Raw genomic sequence first — 24,989 nt, forward strand, 5'->3', positions numbered from 1 at the left:
AGTGGTAGAGGGCTTTGAATTTTACTAGTGAGGCACCACACTTGGGATTAATTTATTCATTCAAGACCTATTTATTGGGCACCTAATGTGTGCCAAGCAGTCTGGGCATTGGGGGCATCACATTGAATCACAAAGCTTAAATACCTGCCGTTGAGAAGCTTACAGTATGGCTCTTGGAGGTTTTGAACAGAGAAATGACATGCTCTGGTATAAGTTTTACAGGAGTCTTGCTGACTGCCGTGCAGGCCATCAGCTGCAGAGGGGCGCAGGCTGAGTCAGGGAGACCAGTTCGGAGGACCGTTTTGCAACAGTCCAGGCAAAAGAAGGTGGGGCTTGAACCAGCGTGGTAGCAGAGGTGAAAAGTTGGATTCTAGATGGACTTAGAAGAAAACACCAATAGGATTTGCTGAACAATTGGATGTGGACATTGCTTGTCTAGGCTTTAACTGGAACTCAGGTCAGCCTGCCTCCTAAACCTGCGCTCTTTTAATTATGTTAAAATGCTCAAGTGTAGAGTAGCTTCACAATATTCAATTTAGTGAGAAACGTAGCTCCTTTTCAATGCCTTGGCACTAGACTTGTGAAAGCAGAATACTTGTTGGTGTCCAGAGGAGGCAGGACAGAGCTCCATTTCCCAGGAGCATTTATCATCCAGGCTGAAGTGGACCCGCCGGCTCCCTTGAAGAAGGCCACGTGCCTGGGTGGTAGCAATTGGTTATACTCGACGTCTATAGTGTGTCCATCTCGGAGCCATTCAAAGTCCTTCCCTATGGTTTCCCTGCAGTGAGGCAAGAGGACAGATCTTATTAATAAGGTTTAAGCCCAGCTTCACATGTTTCTGCCTTTGTTATCTCTCAGAAACCACATCATCAGGTCCAAATCAGAAATGAATTTTAATTCTTGGTCAAAAAGTGGAACTTTTAGCATACTGTTTGACCATTGTAGTGAGCTTTTGCGGAGCGGACACAGTCACTCAAAAATGGTTCTAGATACGCCAGATCTGCTAGTAGCTTTAATAACTGCAGGATACAAGTTTGTATTTCCCGGGTCAATGAAATTGCCACCAAGCTGTTTGTGCGGTAATGAGATGAATAAAGTGTCATTCTCATTCAATTCATTTTCATTGACCTTAAGTGAATGACCTTATATGTCCAAGAAGGAGGGCAACATGACCCTGGGCAAACATAAACATTGCATCTGCTTCACAATCATTACTAAGGACAGCATGGGCAGCTAGCTATACTTGTGGATTTAGACTAAGACGCAACTCCCGACACACCTTGTCTTGAAGCAGAGGCAAATGATTGGGTTTCAGTTAATCATTGGAAGACCTCGTGATCTGTCTAGAGCCTAACTGCATCTTCTGGATGCAATCTAATATCCCAATGAACTTGGCCATCCATTGGGTCCTACTGGGCAGGTTGTCCAGTTAAGGATATGAATAGAGGCTCTCAATTCCTGGCCGGCAGACCGCATTTATCACAACCCCTTTCTTCATTAACCTGCCCTGGACATCAGCCCTGAGGGTACTCCTTTGTTGTGTCGGCCACACCCTAAATCAAGCAGCCACACCAGTAAGAGATGAACGTGCACACCTCTGATTCCCTCCTGCCTCCAGAATGCAGATAAGAGGCCCTGCCACTTTTCAAAAATTCAAAAGCAACCGAAGAACCACTTGTTTTATTTTATTATTTTTCCCAGGGCTGCGTCCAAAGAGGACTCTGCGTTTGGTGCTCTGGACTGCAGAGGAGCAAGGTGGAATCGGTGCCCTGCAGTATTACCAATTACACAAGGTAAGAGAGCAGCCATGGACTGCTGGGCATTTGCACATGTAATATCAGTGTAAATACAGCAAAAGCACTGATGCTTTTAGTTTAAGAATTTCCTCTGTTGTCCTGAAGACTCAGCAATACTTTGCGGTAGGCTGGCCCTGGCAAACACCCCTTGCAGAAGTCTTCATCCAGCTCCATAAAGGAGAATGCACTGGTGAGCTGAGGGTGCTGGGATGGAGCTGAGTGATTTTCTATTTCTACATTAGTCTGTAGCCTTAGGAAAATTACACCTGCTATGTGGCCGTTTTCCTAAACTCTCTAGTTCTGCTATATTCATGTATGCCAGAGAAATAGTAATAGGTTAACATTCCCTGTTCCTACTGAGTCCACCCCCATACCCCAATGTCCCAAATCCTCCTGGGAGCGCTGGTATTTGAAAGCCACATCCTGAGACCTTGAGTCAGCCAGGAGCATCGATAATGGCCATGGGAATAGCAGCAACGAGAGGTCTCAGACCTGGGAATGTGGAGGCCAGTGTGGTTTGACAGTGACCAATATAAGGCAAAAGTGAAGCTTGAAGCAAGAAGGTGATAGTGGAAGATCATAAACAGAAATAAAAGACCACGTTTAAGGCAGGGGACAGGGACTCCCAAGGCAAAAGAAATAAAAGCAAAAATAAATAAGTGAGATCTAATCAAACTTGAAAGCTTTTGCACAGCAAAGGAAACCACCAACAAAACAAAAAGGCAATCTACGGAATGGGAGAAAATATTTGCAAATGGCACGATCGACAAAGGGTTAATAGCCAAAATACACAAACAACTCATACAACTCAATGTCAAAAAATGGGCAGAAGACCTAATAATACATTTTTCCAAAGAAGACATACAGATGGCCAACAGGCACGTGAAAAGATGCTCAACATCTCTAATTATTAGAGAAATTCAAATCAAAACCACAATGAGGTATCACCTCACACTAGTCAGAATGACCATCATCAAAATGTCTATAGATAATAAATGCTGGAGAGGGTGTGGAGAAAAGGGAGCCCTCTTGCACTGTTGGTGGGAATGTAAATTGATACAGCCACTATGGAGAACAGTATGGAGGTTCCTTAAATAACTAAAAATAGAATTACCATATGACCCAGCAATCCCACTACTAGGCATATACCCAGAGAAAACCATAATTCAAAAAGACACATGCACCCCAATGTTCATTGCAGCACTATTTACGATAGCCAGGTCATGGAAGCAACCTAAATGCCAATCGACAGACTAATGGATAAAGAAGACGTGGTACATATATACAATGGAATATTAATCAGCCATAAAAAGGAACGAAATTGGGTCATTTGTAGAGCTGTGGATGCGTATAGAGACTGCCATACAGAGTGAAGTAAGTCAGAAAGAGAAAAACAAATATCGTATATTAACGCATATATGTGGAATCTAGAAAATGGTACAGATGATCTGGTTTGCAGAGCAGAAATTGAGACACAGATGTAGAGAACAAACATATGGACACCAAGGGGGGAAAGCGGAGGGGGGGTGGGGGTGGTGGTGTGATGAATTGGGAGATTGGGATTAACATGTATACACTGATGTGTATAAAATGGTTGACTAATAAGAAAAAATAAATAAAAAATAAGCATAAAAAAATCATATGCTAAAACTTATTGCCTAACTAATTTTCAAAATTCTAATCAGATTAATAGCTGCCTTTATGTCATAGTTATGCTTATGAAGTATTACTTCAATTATTATAATAATTGCTAGCCTTAGTAAATTGTTCTGTAATATGTGAGATTCTTTGTGGTTTGTGTATAAATTTTGAAGCTAAAGTAGAACTTTATTGTAATATCTAAAACACACTTTCCAAGGAAACAAACTTCGGCTCAAAAAGGTCTATGAGCATTTTGGCAGGCATTATTAGTAAGTAAAATAATTCTAACAGGAAGTACTGAGTTTTTCACTTTACATGTGTAATATACATGTACATTTATATTATTTATAACAATAATATATTCCTGCAAAATACTTATATAATTGGCTCCAAACAAAATTTATAAAATTATCATTTAGGTCATACAAAGTTATAAATAATTTATTGTATGGAAATATATTTTGGAGTCAACTAGAATAGCAATCATTCCTGGTATCCATCCAGCATGCCCGTAACAATTCATAGCATAAAGTCCTATAAAGGTTGTGTACATATTATTCTCTTATTTTTTAAAAAATGCTACTTCGCATATTTTGATAAACTGTAAACTTTTTTCTCCTAGTGTTCAAGTTCTTTCCACTGTATCTTCACATTAGCACATGAAGTTGAGAATTATTTATATGTATATTGTTTGTGCTTTATGTTCATTGATTTGTTTATAAGTAACACACATTTTATGCTAACAGTGTTTTATTGAGGTATAAGTAGCATAGAGTGATAAAATGCACAGATCTTAAGTATACAGTGCAATATATATTTGGCAAATGTATACCCCTGTGTAACCATTGCCCAGATCAAGATGCAGAGCATTCCTGTTATCCTAGGAAATTTCCCTTTCAGATCAACCTCTGACTCCACCAAAGATAACTAAAGATAACTATTATACTGATTTTTATTACCACAGATTGTTTATGCCTGTTCTTGAACTTCAGTGATACAGTATATACTCCTGGGCTTCCTGCAATATGTAAACAAGTATGATTTTGTGATTCTTCTGTGCTGTTGCAGTAACAGCAGTTTGTCTCTTTCTGTTGCAGAGGAGTTTTTTAAAAATTTTTTTAACACCTTTATTGGAGTATAATTGCTTTACAATGTTGTGTTAGTTTCTGCTGTATAACAAAGTGAACGAGCTATATGTATACATATATCCCCATATCCCCTCCATCTTGCGTCTCCCTCCCACCCTCCCTATCCACCCCTCTAGGTGGTCACAAAGCACCCAGCTTATCTCTACTAGCTATCTGTTTTACATTTGGTAGTGTATATATGTCCATGCCGCTCTCTCACTTTGTTCCAGCTTACCCTTCCCACTCCCTGTGTCCTCAATTCCATTCCCTACATCTGCGTCTTTATTCCTGTCCTGCCCCTAGGTTCATCAGAACCTATTTTTTTGGGATTCCCTATATATGTGTTAGCATACGATATTTGTTTTTCTCTTTCGGACTTACTTCATTCTGTATGACAGACTCTAGGTCCATCAAACTCACTACAAATAGTTCAATTTCATTTCTTTTTATGGCTGAGTAATATTCCATTGTAAATATGTTCCACATCTTATTTATCCATTCATCTGTCGATGGACACTTAGGTTGCTTCCATGTCCTGACTATTGCAAATAGAGCTGCAATGAACATTGTGGTACATGTTTCTTTGAATTATGGTTTTCTCAGAATATATGCCCAGTAGTGGGATTGCTGGATCATATGGTAGTTCTATTTTTCATTTTTTAAGGAACTCCATACCGTTCTCCATAGTAACTGTATCAATTTACAATGCCACCAACAGTGCAAGAGGGTTCCGTTTTGTTCGCACCGTCTCCAGCATTCATTGTTTGTAGATTTTCTGATGGTAGCCATTCTGATGGGTGTGAAGTGATGCCTCATTGTAGTTTTGATTTGCATTTCTCTAATGATTAATGATGTTGAGAATCCTTTCATGTGTTTGTTGGCAATCTGTATATCTTCTTTGGAGAAATGTCTGTTTAGCTCTTCTGCCCATTTTTGGATTGGGTTGTTCTTTTGATGTTGAGCTGCATGAGCTGATTGTATATTTTGGAGATTGATCCTTCGTCAGTTGCTTTGTTTGCAAATATTTCTCCCATTCTGATGGTTGTCTTGTCTCGTTTATGGTTTCCTTTGCTGTGCAAAAGCTTTTAAGTTTCATTAGGTCCCATTTGTTTATTTTTGTTTTTATTTCATTTCTCTAGGAGCTGGGTCAAAAAGGATCTTGCTGTGATTTATGTCATAGAGTGTTCTGCCTATGTTTTCCTCTAGGAGTTTTATAGTGTCTGGCCTTACACTTTGGTCTTTAATCCACCCTATACTGTTGTATACGGTGTTGGGGAGTGTTCTAATTTCATTCTTTTACGTGTAGCTGTCCAGTTATCCCAACACCACTTATTGAAGAGGCTGTCTTTTTTCTATTGTATATTCTTGCTTCCTTTATCAAAAATAAGGTGACCATATGTGCGTGGGTTTACCTCTGGGCTTCCTATCCTGTTCCACTGATCTATATTTCTGTTTTTGTGCCAGTATCATACTGTCTTCATTACTGTAGCTTTGTAGTATAGTCTGAAGTCCAGGAGCCTGATTCCTCCAGTTCCGTTTTTCTTTCTCAAGATTGCTTTGGCTGGGGCTGCCCTGGTGGTGCAGTGGTTAAGAATCCACCTGCCAATGCAGGGGGCACATGTTTGAGCCCAGGTCCAGGAAGATCCCACATGCCGTAGAACAGCTAAGCCCAGGTGCCACAACTACTGAGCCTGTGCTCTAGAGCCCACGAGCCACAACCACTGAGCCCGAGTGCCACAACTACTATAGGCCGTGCACCTAGAGCCTGTGGTCCGCAACAAGAGGAGCCACTGCAATGAGGAGCCCACACACCGCAACGAAGAGTAGCCCCCACTCGCTGCAACTAGAGAAATCCCATGCACAGCAACAAAGACCCAATATAGCCAAAGAATAATTAATTAATTAATTAAAAAGATTTCTCTGGCTATTCAGGGTCTTTTGTGTTTCCATACAAATTGTAAAATTTTTTGTTCTAGTTCTGTGAAAAATGCCAGTGGTAGTTTGATACGGATTGCATTGAACCTGTAGATTGCTTTGGGTAGTATAGTCGTTTTCACAATGTTGATTCTTCCAATCCCAGAACATGGTGTATCCCTCCCTCTGTTTGTATCATCTCTAATTTATTTCATCAGTGTCTTATAGTTTTCTGCATATAGGTCTTTTGTCTCCTACAGTAGGTTTATTCCTAGGTATTTTATTCTTCTTGTTGCAGTGGTAAATGGGAGTATTTCCTTAATTTCTCTTCCAGATTTTTCATCATTAGTGGACAGGAATGCAAGAGATTTCTGTGTGTTAATTTTGTATCCTGCTGCTTTACCAAATTCATTGATTAGCTCTAGTAGTTTTCTGGTAGAGTCTTTAGGATTCTCAATGTATAGTATCATGTCATCTACAAAGAGTGACAGCTTTACTTCTCCTTTTCTGATTTGGATTCCTTTTATTTCTTTTGCTTCTCTGATTGCCATCCCTAAAACGTCCAAAACTATGTTGAATAATAGTGGTGAGAGTGGGCAACCTTGTCTTGTTCCTGATCTTAGTGGAAATGATTTCAGTTTTGCACCATTGAGAATGATGTCGGCTGTGGGTTTGTCACATATGGCCTTTATTATGTTGAGGTAAGTTCCCTCTGGGCCTACTTTCTGGTGGGTTTTAATCATAAATGGCTGTTGAATTTTGTTGAAAGCTTTTTCTGCATCTTTTGAGATTATCATATGTTTTTTTTCCTTCAGTTTGTTAATATGGTATATCACATTGATTGATTTGCATATATTGAAGAATCCTTGCATTCCTGGGATAAACCCCACTTGATCATGGTGTATGATCCTTTTAATGTGCTGTTGGATTTTGTTTGCTAGTATTTTGTTGAGGATTTTTGCATCTATGTTCATCAGTGTTATTGGTCTGTAGTTTTCTTTGCTTCTGGCATCTTTGTCTGGTTTTGGTATCAGGGTGATGGTGGCCTCATAGAATGAGTTTGGGAGTGTTTCTCCCTCTGCTATATTTTGGAAGAGTTTGAGAAGGATAGGTGTTAGCTCTTCTCTAAGTGTTTGATAGAATTCGCCCGGGTCCTGGTCCTGGGCTTTTGCTTGTTGGAAGATTTGTAATCACAGTCTCAATATCAGTGCTTGTGATTGGTCTGTTTACGTTTTCTCTTTCTTCCTGGTTCAGTCTTGGAAGGTTGTGCTTGTCTAAAAATGTGTCCATGTTTTCCAGGTTGTCCATTTTATTGGCATATAGTTGCTTGTAGTAATCTCTCATGATCCTTTGTATTTCTGCAGTGTCATTTGTTACTTCTCCTTTTTGATTTCTAATTCTATTGATTTGAGTCTTCTCCCTTTTTTTCTTGATGAGTCTGGCTAATGGTTTACCAATTTTGTTTATCTTCTCCAAGAACCAGCTTTTAGTTTTATTGATCTTTGCTATTGTTTCCTTCATTTCTTTTTCATTTACTTCTGATCTGATCTTTATGATTTCGTTCCTTCTGCTAACTTTGGCGTTTTTTTGTTCTTTCTCGAATTGCTTTAGATGTACAGTTAGGTTGTTTATTTGAGATGTTTCTTGTTTCTTGAGGTAGGATTGTATTGCTATAAACTTCCCTCATAGAACTGCTTTTGCTGCATCCCATAGGTTTTGGGTCATCGTCTTTTCATATTCGTTTGTTTCTAGATATTTTTTTATTCCCCTTTTGGTTTCTCCAGTAATCTCTTGGTTATTTAGTAGCGTATTGTTTAGCCTCCATGTGTTTGTATTTTTTACAGTTTTTTTCCTGTAATTGATATCTAGTCTCATAGTGTTGTGGTCAGAAAAGATGCTTGATATGATTTCAATTCTCTTAAATTTACCAAGTCTTCATTTATGACCCAATATATGATCTATTCTGCAGAATCTTCCATGAGCACTTGAGAAAAGTGTATTCTGTTGTTTTTGGATGGAATGTCCTATAAGTATCAATGAAGTCCGTCTTGTTTAATGTATCATTTAAAGCTTGTGTTTCCTTATTTATTTTCATTTTGGATGATCTTTCCATTGATGAAAATGCGGTGTTAAAGTCCCCTGCTGTTATTGTGTTACTGTTCATTTCTGCTTTTATGGCTGTTAGCTTTTGCCTTATCTACTGAGGTGCTCCTATATTGGGTGCATAAATATTTACAATTGTTATATCTTCTTCTTGGATTGATCCCTTGATCATTATGTAATGTCCTTCTTTGTCTCTTGTAATAGTCTTTTTTATTATTATTATTTTTTACAAACCATTGTGTCGAGGGCTGACTTTCAATAGATCGCAGCGAGGGAGCTGCTCTGCTACGTATGAAACCCCGACCCAGAAGCAGGTCATCTACGAATGGTTTAGCACCAGGTTCCCCAATAGTCTTTATTTTAGTCTATTTTGTCTGATATGAAAATTGCTACTCCAGCTTTCTTTTGATTTCCATTTGCATGGAACATCTTTTTCTATCCCCTCACTTTCAATCTGTATGTGTCCCTAGGTCTGAAGTGGGTCTCTTGTAGACAGCATATATATGGGTCTTGTTTTTGTATTCATTCAGCCAGTCTATGTCTTTTGTTTGGAGTATTTAATCCATTTACATTTGAAGTAATTATCAATATGTATGTTCCTATTAACGTTATCTCAATTGTTTTGGGTTTGTTTTTGTGGGTCTTTTCCTGCTATTGTGTTTCCTGCCTAGAGAAGTTCCTTCAGCATTTGTTGTAGAGCTGGTTTGGTGGTGCTGAATTCTCTTAACTTTTGCTTGTCTGTAAAGGTTTTAATTTCTCTGTCGAATCTGAATGAGGTCCTTGCTGGCTAGGGTAATTTTGGTTGTAGGTTTTTCCCTTTCATCACTTTAGATATGTCCTGCCACTCCCTTCTGGCTTGCAGAGTTTCTGCTGAAAGATCAGCTGTTAACCTTATGGGGATTCCCTTGTGTGTTATTTGTTGCTTTTCCCTTGCTGTTTTTAATATTTTTTCTTTGTATTTAATTTTTGATAGTTTGATTAATATGTGTCTTGGCATGTTTCTCCTTGGATTTATCCTGTATTGGACTTTCTGGGATTCCTGGACTTGATTGACTATTTCTTTTCCCATGTTAGGGAAGTTTTTGACTATAATCTCTTCAAATATTTTTTCATTCCCTTTCTTTTTCTCTTCTTCTTCTGGGACCCCTATAATTCGAATGTTGGTGCGTTTAATGTTGTCCCAGGGGTCTCTGAGACTGTACTCAACTCTTTTCATTCTTTTTTCATTATTCTGCTTTGCAGTAGTTATTTCCACTATTTTATCTTCCAGGTCACGTATCCGTTCTTCTGCTTCAGTTATTCTGCTAATGATTCCTTCTAGAGTATTTTTAATTTCATTTATTTTGTTGTTCATCATTGTTTGTTTGCTCTTTAATTCTTCTATGTCCTTGTTAAACGTTTCTTGTATTTTCTCCATTCTATTTCCACGATTTTGGATCATCTTTACTATCATTACTCTGAATTCTTTTTCAGGTAGACTGCCTATTTCCTCTTCATTTGTTTGGTCTGGTGGGTTTTTACCTTGCTTCTTCATCTGCTGCATATTTCTCTGTCTTCTCATTTTGTTTAACCTACTGTGTTTGGTGTCTCCTTTTCACAGGCTGCAGGTTCATAGTTCCTGTTGTTTTTGGTGTCTGCCCCCAGTGGGTGAGATTGGTTCAGTGACTTTGTAGGCTTCTTGGTGTAGGGGACTGGTGCCTGTGTTCTGGTGGGTGGGCCTGGATCTTGTGTTTCTGGTGGGCATGGCTGTGTTTGGTGGTGTGTTTTGGGGTGTCTGTGAATTTAGTATGTTTTTAGGCAGCCTCTCTGCTAATGGGTGGGGTTGTGTTCCTGTTTTGCTAATTGTTTGGCATGGGGTGTCCAGCACTGAAGCTTGCTGGCCATTGGGTGGAGCTGGGTCTTAGTGTTGAGATGGAGGTCTCTGGGAGAGCTCTTGCTGATTGATATTACGTGGGGCTGGGAGGTCTCTGGTGGTCCAGTGTCCTGAACTCTGCTGGCCCACCTCAGAGGCTCAGGCCTGACACCTGGCCAGAGCACCAATACCCTATTAGCCGCATAGCTGTGAAAGTGGCGGTCTCCATTCTGAAGTCAGATTATGAGGGTCTACAATAGCTGTTCAGCTAGAACAGGCTGACTTGGGAGTACTTTGTCTGTGAGACTGTCTCCAGCAGCTGGTGGCTAAAAGAGTAGGTCTCCGCATGTGCTGCCAGTATCTTAAACGTTTATATAGAGGTCTTCACTGGGTTCAGTCACAGATTCGGTACAGATTGTCTCAAGAACGCCTTACTCTCTCAAGGCTGTGTGCTTGAAACAGCCCTAAGGCTGAGGGTCTACAAGCTGCAGAAAGACAAGACCACCCTAGGTGTCCTGGAAGCCATCATTCTTGCCAGGAACCCTGTTCCTGCTGTCGTGGAATCCAGCTTCCCCTGCCACTGCCAGAAGAAGAAGCTGAAGAGTAGTTTTTTATTGTGTGAATAGTATATACCACAACTTCTTTATCCATTCTCCTATTGATGGTCATTTGGGTTGCTTCTAGTTTTAGCTATTATAAATAAGGCTGATATGACCATTTTTGAACAAATCTTTTGATGAACATATGCATTTCTTTTCTTTTCTAGGAGTAGAATTGCTGGGTCATATGGTAGATGAATGTCTAACTTTGTTAGAAACTGCCCAAGTGGTAGGAGGCTGTACAATTCAACGTTCCACCAGCAACACATGAGAGTCCTAATTACTCCCTATCCTTCCCGATACTTAGTAGTATTTGTTAGACTTTTTATTTCTGACCATACTTGTGGGAGTAATATTTTTATGTTTTACAAGGTACCAGTCTGAAAAGTCCCAAGAAAAGTTCTGACTCCACTTTTTTTTTTTTTTTTTTTTGCGGTACGCGGGCCTCTCACTGTTGTGGCCTCTCCCGTTGCGGAGCACAGGCTCCGGACGTGCAGGCTCAGCAGCCATGGCTCACGGACCCAGCCGCTCTGCTGCATGTGGGATCTTCCCGGACCGGGGCATGAACCCGCGTACCCTGCACCGGCAGGTGGACTCTCAACCACTGCACCACCAGGGAAGCCCCTGACTCCACTTTTGATAGTCATCATTCTTTCACCCTTTCCTGCTTCCTTGCCTTAAGACTACCACCTTCATTCTGTATTCTGCCTTATGAGTTAGCGAGGTCAAGGGCCTTTTCCCCAGCTGTTAATGGTTGGAGTGACCTTATTTCCATTTGGAGGCACAGCCCGGAAGAGCAGGACATAGAAATGCCATCCTCTCATAAGCAACGCTGACTCCCTGGAGGCAGACTCTGCATGGGGGCTGGGGCTGCTGGAACTCAACTGGAGCCAAAGGGAGCCTGAGGCAAGAAGGAGCCCCAAAAGCGTTTGGGGAGGGAGATTTTCCTCATGCCCAGAAAAGAGGTTATTCTAGAAAGCAGGAAAAAAGATGTCAGAAAATGCTTTGTGTTATTTTTTATTGATAAAATTATTTTTTTTTAAATATGAGCTGCTTTTTGGTTGAATTCAGCTTGCATTCACTGAGAAGGAAATGTCACCACATATGGAAGGATATTATTGTGCTCTAGTGATTTTTAAGAGTTTACTTATAGGAGTGGAATTTAACTTTGGAATTAAAAAATATTACAGATGATTTTATTGAATTTTCAAGTCAATGAGGAAAATGAGTATTGTCCAGATGCCATTTGCCTAATCTGCTTTTCATGGGAACAATGTTACTTTCTTCTCTACTCTTGGAAGGAGAGCAGGATGTCATTTCTCATGTCCTGAAACATACAAAGGAGGAAAACCACCCTAGAATAGTTTCAACTGGATTGCTGGCATATTTTAATCTTTTCCATTTTAAGCAAAAATATGATCTGGCGTAATTATAATGAGTAAGGTAATCTGGCCTTGAGAAAGCCTCATTACACAAAGTAATCAAATAAAATAGTTTGATATGTTCTCTTTTGGCATGAAAAATATTTTAACCTTTTCCTGATTTATTGCACAAACTACTGGCAATTGAATTACTGGGATTATGAACACTGCCATGTTCTGGTAGTCATTAATATAGGCAATATCTTAAACAGGCTTTATTAAATGAGGGATGGGATGTATGATCATTCTAAATACATTATTTTATCCTAACTCTAGCCAACTGTAAAACAGAAAATGTTAAAATGAATACATATAATATTTTGTCAGAATTTCTGATGTTGCCACGCTGAGGAACAAAACTTCCTCTTTACTTAAGTAAATATACAAAAATGCTAGCTTCTTTTAGTTTAGTAGTAAAGTTCTTGCCAACTTCCCAGCCCACACTGGGTTCATGTTCCACTCGAAAATAAAGGGATATTTAGAAATGCTTGTGAGAATTCTTCGTGTTATCTGGGCAAATGGGTTTACTTTGACATTCTTATTTTGCCAACCCTACTGCCTCTATCTAATGTTAATTTAGCTAGATTGACAGTGCTAGAGTGAGCACAGTTTTGTACTCATCTGCAGCTCTGGTTATAAAAATAATAGACCTGATACACTCATTCAGCGTAATTGTGTCTGGACTGTGTCTCCGGAACGGCCTTGCTTGTGTCGTTAATGTTCCGTGCAGTATAGATGTACTAATCAGAGGTTATTGTTTTAATCATTTCTGCTGGGCTTTTATGCATCCCGTGTTTTTCTTTCAGTGCCTAGGTATTTGCATTAGTCTGTCGAGCACATCCCAAAATTGGTTTAAATTTCATTTATCTCAGCGTGTTCTTGGTCTGGAGCCCCACGTAGTTCCAACATTCACATAGTTTCTACAGCACACCTGGGTGCCCTTTGGGGTCTTATTAGAATCTGTGGATTTCATTTTTTTAAAAAAGGAAAGGGCTGTCTTTTGTATTTGTTTGCTTTCTCCTGAGAATTCCATTATGACTATGGGATTCCAGAATGTTCTGTATGGTATTTATATATAGATGTTATGTCAGCCTGGGAAGAGTTGTCAAACTGTTCCCTTTGGCATTAGGACCATCACATTATCTTGCAAATGAACATGCGTAGGCTTTCACTCACCTCTTTCCTTTATCTCTTTAGAAGGGATCTGTCTTAGCTAAGTTTTTATTATTTTTTTCCACATAAGAGAAAAGAAAGTAAGAAGACTGGCTGTGACAACAAGAATGGCATCTTTGACCTTGCCTACTACAGTTGTGGGACAATATTTATCATATAAGGCCTTATGGTTTCAGGTCACAGTGAAGTTGGCTTGGGTATTAGTTTTAGCCCATACAGGTAAAGAACCATATCCTGACTTCTCTGCTACCATCACTAACCCAAAGAAGCCAACTGCATTTCAAAGTTGGTTCTGAGAACATTGTGCCAAAACACTCAGGTTCACTGTGAGTTCTTGTGGCTGGCATCTTATCTCATTTTGTTCTCCATTTGTGAAACCATGAAGGACTTCAGTTTGTATCCAGCCCATTTTACCAGCTTACTAGAGGTTGCCTACTAGGCAGTTTCTGCCTCAGTGCCTCCCTATTGCTAACCAGGTCGTGATCTGACCCGGAAGGACCCCTAGCGTATTTAGTGCATGAACTTCCTAAGGAAATCAGATTGGCACACCAGGATACACAAATCTGAACTGAGCTGTCATGCTTAGGATCACAAGAGCCTTTGGGACTAAACTGTCTCATCCCCATGCACTCGGGCCGTAGTACGTTACAGAGTCAGAAAACCACTTTCGAACCAGCAGCACTATTTTAATTTGCCTGGGAATGTCGTCTTCCCTTTGTCTCCTAGAAGCAGGGGTTGGCCAGCTGTCTTTACGGTCCAAGTAGTAAATATTTTAGGCTTTCAGGCCATATGATCTCTCTACTCAATTCATTGTAGTGCCAAAGTTGTCATAGACAATACTAAATAGATGAGCAGAGCTGTTTCCCAATAAAATATAAGGAGGAGAAGGAGAAGAAGGCAGAGAAGGAGAAGCGGGGGGAGGAGAGGAGGAGGAAGAGGTGGAGAAGGGAGAGGCGGTCGGAATCGGCATGCTGGCCATAATATGATGATTCCTGTTATTGGGAAGAAGTTTCTAGAGAACTTTCTTCTGAAGCCTTTTCCAATCTTATGATCACACCTTTTGGTGGAAGAGCTTTGTAGCACATGATGGTATTCTAACATTTAAAGTGTCTTATCTCTAACATTTAGATCTTTTTTTTTTTTTTTTTTTTTTGCTGTACACGGGCCTCTCACTGTTGCGGCCTCTCCCGGTGCGGAGCACAGGCTCCGGACGCACAGGCTCAGTGCCCATAGCTCACGGGCCCAGCCGCTCCGCGGCATGTGGGATCCTCCCAGACCGGGGCACGAACCCGTGTCCCCTGCATCGGCAGGCGGACTCTCAACCACTGCGCCACCAGGGAAGCCCCTAACATTTATATTTTAATATGACTGTTATTTGTATGCTCAGCAGTCAAGAGGTTGCAGTTTTTGTCCCTTAGGTATTTGGCCCACAGAACACACCATTACCAGGTCAGTCTGTAGCCTTAGTTCTAGCCCGATGAGCCACACAACAGGCATATTAAGTTGATTGAAGGAAGGGGTTAACATACTTCCTCAATATTTCCTAAAGCAAGAGCAGAACCTTTTATTAAGATAACTAAATGTGATAACATTTGAAAATACATTTTACATGGCATTTTTTTAAAAAGTGTACACATGTAGAAGCATCTTTTAAAGAAATGAACAATCTAATATATCTGGACGACTTTCTACTAATCCTTAACAGTTGCCATTCACTGTTTAACCACATCCTAGTTTTATCTGTAGCTTTGCCTGCAATGTTTCTTTTTTAAAATCTGCATTATTGTCTGGGAGAGAGGCTCTTCCCAGGAGACCTCAAGAAACTCATGTCTTTTGGTAATCAGTAGCCCTTCTGGAAGTTTGCCCCCTACTCTGTCTGCTGTGGTTTTTGTGTACTTGTGCTAGAATAATGCATAATCATTGAAGAATGGTCTGTTGATGATGGCTTGAGGGATGAATGGGCAGAGTCAAACTAGCAGGGCTGCCAGCAACATCAGTGCTAGAAAGCAGATACTGGATGGTGAGTTTACTTCGTACTCTGAGAGCAGTGTCTAGAAGTGACAATAGGTAGAACTAAAACCATGTTGCTTTTAGGGCTGAAGATCAAACAGGGAACTGAGAAGCAGAATTGTGGGACACAGCTGAGAGTGCAACCTGAGTATTGCCCACAGGCCTTTGTCTTTCTCTCTGGAACTCATTCCAACAGGTCATTCCTATAAGTATTAACCCAAGTCCTGTGCTGTCTTAAAGATACCACTTGTCCCCTGATAGAGAAAGTCTTGCTCTGGGTTTTCTAACTTCCTTATCAATTAGGGCACATCTGTAATTCCTTCTGACTCATCTATTTGTGTTAAAAACATAAAGGCATAATTTTTTCCTAACCAAAAGATTAGAACTCTGATTCCTTATTTTCTTTCAGAAGATCTCACTCTTGCATCCTCTTATCAAATGGTTGCCCTGCATTTACAATTATTCATTCTAGAAGCTGAGGTTACCCCGAACAACCAGCAGTTTGTCTAAACTGCTTTGGTTTCAGAGTTCTCTTAAAGGAGAGTTCTCGGAATCAATTTCTCAAGAGCTTTTGTACCCCACACAGCAAAACATATATAAACAACAATTCGAATTTTAAAAGCTTAACAAGGCCTTTCAACAAAGGTTTAAACTGGTTTCATAACATGAGTTATTTTGAGATTAGACAGAATTTTCATTACTAGTTAAAACAGGAGTGTAATTTGCTTTTATAAATTTCTGTGGTTTCATTTAATAAAACTCATCCCTGTGAAAGCAGAGGTGATGCTGTGTTAAATACTTGTAAATGTGTTTCAGGAAACTCTCCACGTATTAACTAAGGCCCGGGAGAATGTATAGCACGCATCCATCCCCCCGACATTGGCATAACTGGATAGTATTTTCCCCTCCAAAGCGCTGGAATACTTTATCACGCCCCAAAGAGCCAAATGGGAGACAATGAAGCTGTTTTGTCATTTGAATTAGGAAAGGTCAAAGGGAAGAGAATGTGATAGTAAACAGAGGGAAGAGTGCTTTGTGAAAATTGTCCATTTTTTTTTCATGTAAGGGAAAATACTTTGTTCCTTTTAACAGATATGGAAATTCAATACTAGAGAATTTTTTGGATGGACTTACAGAGAGAAAAGAAACAATCAGGAATTTTGAAAGCTCCCATTTCCCAAACAAATATGTACTATGTTCTTACTGTTTACAAGGTGTCATTGTAATCTCTTGCATCTATATGATCATTTATAAATATGAATACTTTTTCATAGACATTGATAATAGTCATGACCCTGGTAGTTGCCAGGCCGTGGACTGCTTAACTTATATCATATTTGGGGGAAAAAAAAGAGGTTTGACAGGTTAAAAAAAAGATGTACCCAAAGTTGCACAGCACAGATATGAGGTACAGAGCCTGAACTTGAACCTAGCTTTTCTGTCTCTAGACTTCAGCCATAAGGACTTCTCTGACCATGCACTTCTCTATACTTATCTTACACATAGGATTTACCTACATTTATATTGATAGGTACATTTATCCGCTTGTCATAGTCTGAAGCACATACACACCAATTTATTCAGGCATGGTGGCTACAGTAACACACGAATGGATGAATGGAGAAGTCACTTCCAAGTGCTTAGTTTAAAACACATATAGCACAGAATCATATTCTACCACAGTTTGGAGTTTAAGGCCAAGGGATATTGTTGTATAATCATGCAGACATTAGCTGTCACCAATAATTCTCAATGTTTTATATTCGTACTTTCTCTGAAAAGTATAAAAATATATTTATTTATCCCTGAAGTTAACTTTTTATATACTGCTACAATGATTAATTTTTTTTTAAAATCTTCACTGAAATTTTCTTCTAATTTGGGGTATTTTCTAAGTAATGTTTTAGCTAGACAATAGATATTTGGTTGGCCAAAATGTTCCTTCGGTTTTTAAGTAAAAATAAAAGACACATTTTTCATTTTCACCAAGAACTTTATTGAACAAAATATTCACCCTTTTGTTCCACTACCTTCTGCCATTTTTCAGGCAACTTCATAATTCCATCCTCCCAAAACTTTTTATATTTTAGAGCAAAGAACTGTTCCAGGTGCCTTTTACAGTCTTCCAGGGAATTGACATTTTTTTCCATTGAGAGAATTTTGTAAAGACCAAAATAAATGGAAATCCGAAGGTGCAGTGTCTGATGAATATGGCGGATGAATCAGAACTTCCCAGCCAAGCTGTATCAGTTTTTGCCTGGTCATCAAAGAAACGTGTGGTCTTGCATTATCCTGATGAAAGATTATGTATTTTCTGTTGTCTAATTCCGGACGCTTTTCGTCGAGTGCTGCTTTCAGTTGGTCTAATTGGGAGCAGTACTTATTGGAATGAATCATTTGGTTTTCCAGAAGGAGCTCATAATAGAGGACTCCCTTCCAATCCCACCATATACACAACATCACCTTCTTTGGATGAAGACCGGCCTTTGGCGTGGTTGGTGGTGGTTCATTTCGCTTGCCCCACAATCTCTTTCATTCCACTTTATTGTACAGTATCCACTTTTCATCTCCCATCACAATTTGTTTTAAAAACAAAATGTTTTTGTTACGTTTAAGTAGAGAATCGCATGTGGAAATACGGTCAAGAAAGTTTTTTTCGCTTAACTTATGTGGAACCCAAACATCAGAGCAAGTCACATAACCAAGCAAATGATTCTCAGCGCTTGACTTGCATATTTTGAGTATGTCAGCTGCCTCCCGCATGGCATAATGTTGATTGTTCTCAATTCACGTCTCGATTTGATCGCTATCAACTTCAACGGGTCTGCCTGACCGTGGAGCATCCTCCAGCCAGAAATCTCCAGCACGAAACTTCGCAAACCACTTTTGACACGTTCGATCAGTCATAGCACCTTCTCCATACAGTGTGCAAATCATTTTTTTGCGTTTCAGTTGCGTTTTTACCTTTTTTGAAATAATAAAGCGTAATGTGTCAAAAACATTGCTTTTTTTCTTCCATCTTCAATATTAAAAGTGGCTACACAAAAATTCACCAGTTTTGATAAGTTTTTTTTTTAATGCACGCTGATACGACAGCTGTCGCAATACAGTCTAACAAAATTGTTTTGAATGAAGTTAAAGACAACTAAGCTCTACTAAAGCCATCGTACGGGAAAAAAACGAAGGAACTTTTTTGCCAACCAATAAAATCAAACAAACATCCAAACGGAACTTTCAGTGATGTGAAACTCTTCACAGTAATAAATGTTAAAATCATTCCACTATTTAGAAGATAGTCTTCAGATCAGAGGCTCTCCTGGATACCACCTTAGGACATCTCCCACTGCCTCTAATCTTAAAAGAAAGGAAAATATAGACGAAAACTCTGATCCTTGAGAGACGGATATAGTATATGTATTTATCTGTTTACATCTATTCTACATGTGTCGAGCTTAGACACCTAGGAAAATATAGCGAGACCCTCCATAAATCGAGTCCAGCTTCCTTTTTCCAGGATAGCTGCGCCTGATACACTAAGTACAGAGGATACACCAGGATGGATTCCTACTTATGTTATTTTTAAAGATTTCCAGAGACAGAGATTTCATTGTGTCAATATTTTTTAACATTATTAAACAGCAAGCATATTGCACGCCGTGTCCACTTAGCAATGTCTTAATTTAAGGATACAACTTAGAATGCCAGAGGAGCAGTTATAAAAGAAGGTAGCCATCAGGTCTCCAAAAGTTAGTGTACCTTAACCTTACCTGCCTTAGTAGTTTCTGTGTAAAACACTAAGGAAGGAAAGGTGAATTGCGGGATGGGGGCTGCATTGTGAATTGCAAAAGAGAAATTTAAACATTATTTGCAAACTAAACTCAAAGAACAAATGATTTAACACTTGTTCTGTTTTTGTTTGTTTGTTTGTATTTGTTTTTAAGAAAGTGGACTCTAATTTATTCTTTCCTTGGTGGGGAGATTAAAAAAATTTATACCTTTAATATGTTCTTTTCTTCATATTGGGAACTCAGTTTGTTACTACTCTTGGCAAACTGTTTTCTGAATATGTGGAAAATTGTACCTGCCAGAATGGATTGGTGTTTGCTCTTCTTCAATGAAAGGTGGCTGTGATCAAAAGCTGCCTCTCTCGGGTAGTTCAGCCTGCCAAAGTCTAATGCAACAGAAATGGAAAGGAAAAGGAAAATGAAGGACATATTCAAGAGTGTAACAAATAATTGGAACCTAAGACTCTAAGTCTATTGGCTTCCACAAGAGCTTGGCAGAAATACTGACCGCCCATGTGATTTTTATCTTCGCATCTTTAAGGCAATTACCTTGACATGGAACACAGTAGTGTTGGCTTCCATTGAAAGGCTCTATTTAAACATCTTTTTTCTGAATCACCAAGATAAGGATAGAGCAAATGAAGATGGAAAAAATAATCACTGTATACAAAGCTTCTACCTTCAGTTCTCTAAAACTGTGTTAATGCCTAATTAATGACATTCCTATTGTACAAAAATATCGAGAATGCAAATACAACTTCCCAGCTAATTAGTTCATTATATGGAAGTGACACATGTGAAGTAATAGTTTAATGTGGTCTTCATAAAAGCCAGCAATTGTGGACTTTCCCTTAAAATTTTCAAGTGGGATGAAATTCACTTTTCTCATGACTATTCTAAGTAAAAAGTGCCTTCCTTATTTATGTGTATAATACTACCTTCTTTTAGCAGATATTTACCATTGAAGTAGGGTAGTGAGACTTATGTGAGTAAATTATTACTGACAGCGAAACCCAAGGAATGTCTAGAGGTACGGCCACCAGCAGCTGCGAGAGTCTGGACTGTTCCTCTCTCTTCTTAAACATGACTCGAGCAGTTGATGTACGAATAGTGGTGGAAGAAATGTCCTTTTACGTTTCCAAAAACAAAAACTCAGCCATTCACACCTCTTCAGCTAGAACAACAGCATGTCAAATAGTGTATTCTCAGATTTAAGCTATAAAATAATGGTGGAGCCTGAGAGAGAGGAGAGGAAACTAAGGAGGGACTTCGTGGGATTGGTTGGAAGAGATTCAATTCTCTATTTCTTTGATTTAAGGATTATCAGTTTTAAGGAGTGCAGTTAGGAATAATAAAGCTTTTCAGGAAAAATAGGACTACATTAAATGTACAGTTTTAAAAAACTGACAACAACGTACAATATCTCGCCCTTTTGTAGTCAGAATCAAAGTCTCTCCGAGTCTAAAGATGGCGCTGGATACCTTTTGGTCCTGAGCAGTGAGGCCTCATGTCGGGGTGAGAGGCCGCTTTGTGTAACCTGTGCTCCTTATTTTGACGAGTCGCTAAGGATGCACCTTCAGGGTTGACAGTATGATTATGAGGCATATTGAATATAGGCTTTCCTCTGTATTTCCAGTTGGGCTAAGTTTTGAGGTTTTTTTCCTTTTAAAAGAATTTTAATATTTCTAAAAGTCATACAGCTTCTTTTGAAATTCTAAGGACGCTTTGGACAAATTGTTCAGTACCTGAGTAGAGGCCTCCATGACACATGTTTGGTGACACCCGTCTTCACTAACCCTGAACACTCTAGTCTGAGCATCTGGCGACTTCTACTGCCTTTCATTGCTTTGCCTCACACGTGAAAATCAGTCTTCTGTGTACATAGAAACTTATAAAGAATTTTAATCAAAATTAGGGGCTCACATTTAAAATTTAGTGATCTATATCGATACCAATGTAAATAACTTAACCAAAGTGTAAAATGAAATCCCAGAGACCATTTGTGTATGAAGACGTTTGTACACAGACAAACAGTGACAACTAATATATGGCACGATTTGTTTCTTTGCCTGGAATTTGGCAAGTATCTTCTGGAATGTATCAATAACAAGGTGCATTCCAATTACCAAAATGCTAAAATATAATCAAGGAAATTTGGTGTTTATCTGTTGAATTTTATAGTGGCAGAAATAGGAGATATAAAAAAAATCAGAAAAGTAGTATTTAAGTAGCTTCTTGGTTCCTGATTTACCTTAGATAGTCCAGTTTCCACCCATTGTCCTGCCATAATTATTGATCTTTCACTCTCAAAGCTCTCGTCGGTTCAGATGATCATTTATATGGCTGTTTTACTTATTAGGCACTCTTGCTGGTGACACTAACAGTAAAAAGTCTCAAGAGAACTGAATAGTTTGGTATACAATATACCTTTGAATACACGTAATAAATTCATACGATCCTCTGAAAAGCCCTGTTAAATTGGTCTTTGTTGAAGGGGATACGAAGCTCAGGGAGATTAAATGGCCTGCCAAATTCATTCAGCTGTTATGTTACAGAAGCAAGACTGCAATCCAGATGTCCAGGGCAAACGAATTCTAGTGAGTTTAATAATAATAATAACAGGAGGAACGATCACCATCATCATCATCATCGTCACCATCATCACCTTAATGGTGAAGCTACCACTTACCCAACAGAGGTTCATGGCCATTGTTTTGTTCCATGCACCACTTTGGCAGTCTGGTAAAGCCTATGGACATCTTCTCAAATAATATTTTTGAATGCATAAAATAAAATGCATAGTATTACAAGGATATGAATTCTATTAAAATGCAGTTATCAAATTTTTTTAAATAAATACATGATATTGGTATGTTTTCTAAATGCATAAAATAATAAGATCTTGCAGTATTATCTATTACTGTAATTTCAAAGTAGTGATGAACATAAAGATTATTTTGAGATTTCTACAATAAGTCTAATATGATATGAAAATATGTGTGATTTCTATTGGTGACAAAGTGACAGGTTCTGCTAATACTACTGTGGTTTGTTACTTACATCCATAATTGAAGGAAATTCTAAACTTCGGTTAGAGGATATTGAAAGTAAAGATGTAATTTTTTCCCACTCAGGTTCACCGACTGCCTCCAAATTTATGAACCGCCAAGGGGTGCCCAGTTAAGAACTCCTGCTTTCAATAAACTGGCAAAATAACTATTGTTATCCCCACCTTACAAATGAATAAACTGAGGCCCAGGGTATTAAGTAGCTTGCCTAATATTTTTCACCTAATGGCCGAGAAGGGCATCAAGTGATATTAGCATCTGTGCGTCACCTCCTCTAACTTCCCAGTGGCAATCACCATTGAAGTGGGAATCGTAGCATCCACTCCACTCTGAGACAGATGACCCTGTAAGGATTATTACCCTAATCACTTGTATCTCCTTCAAACACTAATGATACCCTTGATGAAGATTGCAGATAACCAAAGAGAAATCTGGGGTGAGGTCTGTGTGCCTGACTAACGCTTTAGGTTCAACTTGCCTCAAGCGTTTCTAGTGTTTGGTCTCCCCTAAGTGGTCCTCAGGTGGCTTTTCAGAATGATCGTTATTTCCAACGTGTTTGATGCTATTTTCTACTGTAGCCATTTTCCTCTTCTACCTTTAGGTGATTTCTGCTGTTGCTTATTAATATTCTCAGATGAGGGAAATTGTTTTTCTCCACCTCCGCTATCTCAATATACATACCTATTTGGATTTTTTTCTGTAACTGCTCTAATTCCTTAGCCTCTTTTTATCTAAACTATACCTATTAAATTAGCTTAACTCTTCTCAAAGCTAAATTGCCTCATTTGTTTATTATTTTTCCTTCATTTTGTCTGAACGCTTTAACGCTTACAAAGTATGCAAAGCCATTGTTAAAGCTCTAAGTAGTCCCAGGATGCATGTATTAGTTTCTGTAATTAAGTCTTAGTGATGACACCACGTCTTATTTGCCTCACATTGTACTAACTCTAGCGTAACAAACCTTAAGGTTTCTTTTCAAAATTATTTAATATTTGAAAAAATCGATGTATATGACCCCTTGGCAGTTCAGTTGTTAATTGCTCATCCTTTCTCCTCCTGTTAATGGTGACCATTTTATTTTGGCAAATCTTGCATATTAGGGTTTCTCATCTCTGATAGAAATGACCATGACCATGACATAGGGATGCTACATAAGGATGTCTTCCAGCGCTGTTTTCACCTGAAAAGGAGATTCCTTTTGCCACACAGCTTTGAGAATAAGAGTATCTTAGTATTTCACTACTGAAGGAATTTTAGAAGTTTCACTTGTATTTAGGTAACTGAAGGGCATTTTTGATTGCTATCACTTTATACAGCCTTCTAGGAAGGATTTATTTTTAGCACATATAATGGATGTTGCAAAAACTTGTATATTTGAAGAGCTTTATAAAATATACACTAAAGATTCAGCTTTCACCTTTAGTTGTTGAAACTTATGCTTTCTTGAGAAGATTTTTTTAAAAAAAGACATATTCTGAAAAACTGATGTTGCCTTTTACCACCAGCACTAGCAACCATCTCATCGTTGTTATCTTCACCACCACCGTCACCCAAAATAGCATCTAGAGGTGTGCTTACAGGGTTTATACATGCATACATACACACATATGTGTTTAAACACATACATACACGTATTTATTCATTCACCCAGCACGTGTTTGTTGAGGGCCTTCTAAGTTCCAGGCACTGTTTTAAACTCTGCCCACCTCTTACTTCCATTCTTGTGCATCAAGGCTGATGATGTGGATAAACAAATAAAATGATATGAGAACAGCTGAAGAGAAAAACAAGACAGGGGACACAGATAGGGTATATGTGGAGGGAGTGTTTGAATTTTTGTTGGCGGGGGGCAAAAAAGACTTCACTGCAGAAGGGTTTGAGTAAAGGTCTGAAGAAGATAAAGAAGTAGCTCTGTGGGTATCTGGAAGAGAACATTCTAGGGAAGGTGCTGATGGAGTGTAGGGGACATTCTGGGAACAGCGAGGAAGCCAGAGTACCTGAACTGGTGCAGGGAAGGGATTGTAGTAGCAGGACAGAGGAGCCCAGATCATGTCAGGTCTCATGGGCCATATTCTCTGAGTGAGATTAGAACTCTTGGAGGCTGTTGAGCAGAGAACTAACCTGATCTGAATTAATAGTCTAAGACGATTGCTCTGGAAGCCAGTTTGAGGATAGACTGAAGGAGGACTAGAACCGAACAAGGCTGAATAATCCAGGTGAGAGATTATGGTAACTTGTGCCAGGATGGTAGCAGTGGATGAAAAGTTGTCAGCCTCCGGATATATGTTAAGGAAGGAGCCAAGAGGATCTGATGATGGATTGTATATACAGTGTGAGAGAAAGAAAAGAGCCAAGTGTGACCCCACAGTTTGAGGCCTGAGCAAGTCGAATGGGAGGAGTTGGGTAGAGGGGTGTGAGGAGGGGGTCAGGAGCTCAGTTTTGGACATGTCAAGTTTGAGATATTGGGCATCCATGTCGAGAGGTCAAGTACACAGCTTGG

At 39.2% G+C, this 24,989-nt stretch overlaps 1 protein-coding gene across 1 annotated transcript in view; it reads left to right on the forward strand.

Annotated features, from left to right (window-relative positions):
- CPQ (carboxypeptidase Q) overlaps positions 1-24,989 on the forward strand; it is a 462,202-nt gene that overhangs the window by 348,645 nt on the left and 88,568 nt on the right. The window contains exon 6 of the mRNA XM_060128241.1: positions 1,702-1,793. Coding sequence (XP_059984224.1) covers positions 1,702-1,793 — 92 coding nt within the window. The remainder of the gene's footprint in view (positions 1-1,701; positions 1,794-24,989) is intronic.

This window comes from Lagenorhynchus albirostris, chromosome 17 (genome assembly GCF_949774975.1).
Source record: "Lagenorhynchus albirostris chromosome 17, mLagAlb1.1, whole genome shotgun sequence".
NCBI classification, from domain to species: Eukaryota; Metazoa; Chordata; class Mammalia; order Artiodactyla; family Delphinidae; genus Lagenorhynchus; species Lagenorhynchus albirostris.